The sequence below is a fragment of the Homalodisca vitripennis genome, chromosome 6 (genome assembly GCF_021130785.1).
Source record: "Homalodisca vitripennis isolate AUS2020 chromosome 6, UT_GWSS_2.1, whole genome shotgun sequence".
NCBI classification, from domain to species: Eukaryota; Metazoa; Arthropoda; class Insecta; order Hemiptera; family Cicadellidae; genus Homalodisca; species Homalodisca vitripennis.
In genome coordinates, this window is record NC_060212.1 from 69,259,040 (window position 1) to 69,263,968 (window position 4,929).

A 4,929-nucleotide genomic window follows, 5' to 3' on the forward strand; every position below is an offset into this window, starting at 1 on the left:
TTAAGATAAAAAAAATCCTAAATTTGAATACACCCTTTCTAATGTCGCGAGGTTCTTGAATACTTTTTTTAAATAATAAAATACTTCCCCTCAAATCAGGCTTCAAAATATTTTGCTACTTCGAAGTTAAATTGATAACTACGAAACTTGACGAAAACTATGTCTTAATTCACACAATTGTAACCAAAAATCCACCTAAAACAACTCCAATAACAAGAATTTATTTCCAACAGCAAATATGTACAGTCATTAACAAAATAAAATCTTTGGAAAGACTAACCCCTTTTACAAGTAGTGTGGCCAGTGCGAGTACTTAAATTACAAGTATCTTATCTGTGTCCAGATAAAAGTTCAATTGTATCAGCCGGACTTCTCTCTGTGGCGTCCACATAAGTCTTATCACTACTATTGATCTAAAACACTACCAACTTAAACTCAGAACTAAATCTAAAACGGAACTAAAATCTTCCTGAAGTAAAACTTGTACCTTTTACTCTAAAATAGTTTTATTTATTTACACACGACTACTTTTCCTTTATATATCATAAAAATAAGTTTCTCTGTTGAAAATGAACTACATGAAATAAAAATAAAACTTGGTTAGCAATCTAAATTAAATTGAAATAAACTTTGTACACAAAAATAATTCAAATTCAATAATAAAATAATAATAATATAATAGATTACATAACATTACAAACAAACTTAAAACTAATCCTCGTTTATTTACATAGTTTTCTATTATTTTTATTTATTAATTCTTCATTTGTACAAGTAACTTTATTTGAAAAAGAACAAACAATCCTCTATTGTCAGTAAAGATTCTTTTAATTTCCTATAAAAAACTTATCGTTAACGGCAATTTTCAACTCATATGGTAATTTATTGAATAGTTTCGGCCCATTTTACATAAAAGAATGCTTTAGGATTGATTTATTGACTTTTAGTAGTCGAAACATTCTCTGGTCTATATTTCTAGTACCGGTACCGTAATTTAAGTCCGTAGTTCCCAAATTACCACTTTTAATGTAAAATAGCCTAAGTACCTTAAATACAAATAGATTTTGCAAAGGTAGTATTTTAAGTTTAGCAAAAATTGGGAAAGAACTGTCACGTCTTTTTTTATGAGAAATAATTCTTATAAAATGGCTTTGCACAACTCTTAATTTCTCTATTAGATATTTAAAAGTACTTCCAAAGCAAACTAACCCATATTGTAGTCTTGATTCGACCAAAGCAAAATACAGAGTTTGTAACAAATGCTCGTCACAAAACTTTCGTAGAAAGTAAAATTTTCTAATTGAAGATTTTAATTTTCTTTGCAAAACTGCTACGTGCTTATCCCATGTTGACTTCCGGTCAAAAATGACTCCTAAATATTTAAAATTATCCCGTTTTTCAATTTGCTTACAATTACGTAGATTTAAGTCACCTCTGCAAGTAAATTCGTGAAATACAAGTTCAGAATGAAAGTTGAAATCATTGAAACCAAAATTTACATATTTTGTTTTCTCAACGTTTACAAGCATTTTGTTTGTAAGACACCAATTTTTTTAAATAAACAAATCATCATTAATTTGGCTAAATAATAATTCCGTATTCTTCTGGGAATAAAAGAAGACAATATCGTCGGCGAAGGCACTAGCCTTACCATTAAAACTGAGTTCCAATAAATTATTTATAAATATCAGAAATAGAGTGGCAGAGATGACACTTCCCTGCGGCACCCCTGTAGTGACCGGCAGTGGCGCGCTGACAGCGTGACCAACTCGCACACGCTGCTCCCGCCCCGTGAGGAAGCTGCGGAACCAGCTCAAGGCCAAACCCCGCACTCCCGCCATCACCATTTTTAACAACAATATGTCATGATCGACCAAGTCAAATGGTTTTTGGAAATCAATGAATAATCCCGTCGATTTACTACCCTCGTTTAAACTAGAATAAATCATATCCGTTACATTAACAAGTGCATCCTCGGTAGACGACCCCTTCCTAAAAACATAATTGATTACCACTAAAAAAATTTATTTTATTCATTAATTTCTCGAAGATCTTTGAAAAAATAGAAAGCAAACTAATAGGACGTAGGTTGTCTAATTTAATGGAAGTGTTCTTCTTATAAATAGGGACAATAATACTAGACTTTAATTTCTGAGGAAACAAACCTGTAGAAAAACTTAAATTAATTATTTTAGCGAGAACAGGAGACAATACGCGAGCAACATGTTTCACCAATGCAACACTTATATTGTCGAAAACAGAAGATTTTTTATTTTTTAAGCTTTTAATAACTTCAAAAACTTCATTTTCGTTTGTTGGAAGAATAAAAAAAGAAGACATCCTAGGTAATAAATTTAGCTCTATAGCATCGTAATTGTAGTATTGCATATTATTTTGTACAGCGATAAAATAGTTGTTTATTGTATCAGCTACAATGTATTGTATTATTTACAACCTGATTTTTACAACTAGGGAGCGTCAGTTTTAAGCCTAACATACAATGATCAGTTAAGTCAACATCAAATATTGCACTCTTAAACATGGAAAAATCACGTGTCTGACAAACATGTGATCAATACACGACTGTGAGTTGGCAGTGATTCTGGTTGGACGATCAATTAATTGAACAAAGCCATTACTACTTAATAAACTTAGATAACTATTTGCATTTCCTGTGTTGTCTGTTATGTTTAAATTTATGTCCCCAATTAATACTGTGTTATTATAAATTGATGTTAATTCATTGCCTAGCTCCACAATAAAATCATTTTCACTAAAACTTTGTAGCCTATAAATGCAAAAAAGATTAAAAAAGAAGTCTTTAAAGATAATTTTTTAAAGTAAGGTATCAACTGTTGTTAAGCTCAAATTTAGGTTCGACACACAAATTTCGTTCGATATGTAGCATAAAATTCCCCCCGATCTTAAATCATTGTTACAGCAATGGAATGTGTTGTAACCAAGAATATTATAGACTTCAACTTCGTCACCACCAATCCAAATTTCGCTAAGAACAATAAAACTTATTTTATGTTCAATTTGATTTAAAACTAATAAAAAACTGTCAAAGTTTTTTCTGATGCTTCTTATATTTGCATAAATTATGTTCTGATTTAGGCCTAATTAATCTTGATAAATATAAAAATTATTAAAACAGTTAGTATCTACGTTTGTATTTTGATGCATATTTTTAAATATGTTTACTTAGTAAGGTTTCCATGTTTGGGTACTTTGAAGTGGAACTTACAAGCTTATTTGAGTGAGTCCATATCTGCATAAGAGTTTATTTTCTTCACCGGTTCTCCCTCACTTTTCCGAATAAAAAACTTGCCGTCGCGGCACCATACGAACTTGTAGCTGAGCTCCCGTCCCTTCTGTTTGAGTCTCGCGAGGAACTGTTTGTTCTCCGGCGAGAGATGGTCGTTGATGAAGATTCGCTGAACAGGGAAGTGCTGATTGACATCTCTAGCCGTCAAATTCTTCTTTTGCCTTGACTTTTCAATCCACTGCTCCTTAGTGCCTCTCGTCTTGAACTGCACGATGACAGACGGCTCCCGGTCTTTTCTGAAGGAAGGCACACGGTGCGCGGCGGCTATGTCCATCTCCTGGACTTCTACTCCTATTGCTGCTCCGACGTCCGCAACTAACACGCTGATATCCTCGTTCCTTGTTACTGGTACACCGCTGATCTCGATATTATTCACCCTCGAGTATTGCTCCAAGTTTCTCATCCGCTCACGCAAATCCCCAACTTCTCTGCTCAACATTACGTTATCAGCTTTAAACATTTGATTTTCTATAATAATGGCGACACTATAATAAATTCAACATATATGTGCTCCAAAGTGTTTCGAACAGCTTTTACTGCTTTCAGAGTAGGCCTAGTATCCAGAATCTCATTTTCTTGTACCAGTTGCTAAATACCTTTATTGATGGTTCTGCTATATTGCAATGATCAACCCCAGAGTCCCCAGTGGTGGTACAATGTCAACAGATGTGACCAAACATTTATGACTACAATTTTACTATCAACTAAATCCATCTAGGACACTTGATCTTACTCCATGTGGAATTTTTGTAATCCAAGGTGAGCAGCTTTTTTTCTTCATCCAAATCAGTATAGGAATGCTTACTATTCTAGAAATGTTTGTTTAGATAGAATCAAGACAGATGAATTTGTCTAACGGAAATCACCACGTTTGAATAGGAAGTGGCTTTTTTGCTAAGGCAAGTAAAAAAAGAACTGTGGTGTTCAGTTACGATACTTTTATCGTATTATTCTCTATTATACAATATTATAACAGGTATAATATATTCAAGTAAGCTGTTGACAAATAAACTAATACATTCCTGATAAATATAGGTAATGTAACGGAAAAGTTAACTTTTTTACTGTAACGAGTTGGTTCCTATAAATTAATATGCTACACATTGGGTTGGCACCGGCCCCAGCACCCACCTCCTTAATACTAAATACTTCCACTCTGAAAATCCATTCTGCTTTTAATAGTAAATAGGTAGGCGTTCCTGTTGCATGCATAACGTATAACATTTTGGTTATCACTTACGTTACGAGTATTTTGGATATTTAGGTATCTTGAAAGGTTTAGGAATTGAATTGTTTCGAATAGAAAAAATGCAATTACGTCAGCCATTTTAAAGCCATTAAAGTTTGTATGAGCAACATTTCAAGCTATATTAAGATAATGTTACGCGTAACAAGCCTTACGCCTATATTACAGTTGCATACATTTATTTACTTTACTATTATATCGTTGTCATCATGGTTACCCATAAGACCAACGTAAAAATGTCCACAAACGCTGAACTAAGTCGTCATTGAAGAAGATGTTTTTACACAAAATGAAGTTTATGCAACATTTTAAGTATAGTGGTCATTTTGTTCTCGATATATCATGTGGACAGATA

At 33.0% G+C, this 4,929-nt stretch overlaps 1 protein-coding gene across 1 annotated transcript; it reads right to left on the minus strand.

Annotated features, from left to right (window-relative positions):
• Window positions 1–3,251: 3,251 nt before the first annotated feature.
• LOC124365420 lies at window positions 3,252–3,767 on the minus strand. The gene has a single exon (XM_046821400.1). It carries the CDS (start codon window positions 3,765–3,767, stop codon window positions 3,252–3,254), a length of 516 nt encoding a protein of 171 aa, XP_046677356.1.
• Window positions 3,768–4,929: the final 1,162 nt, after the last annotated feature.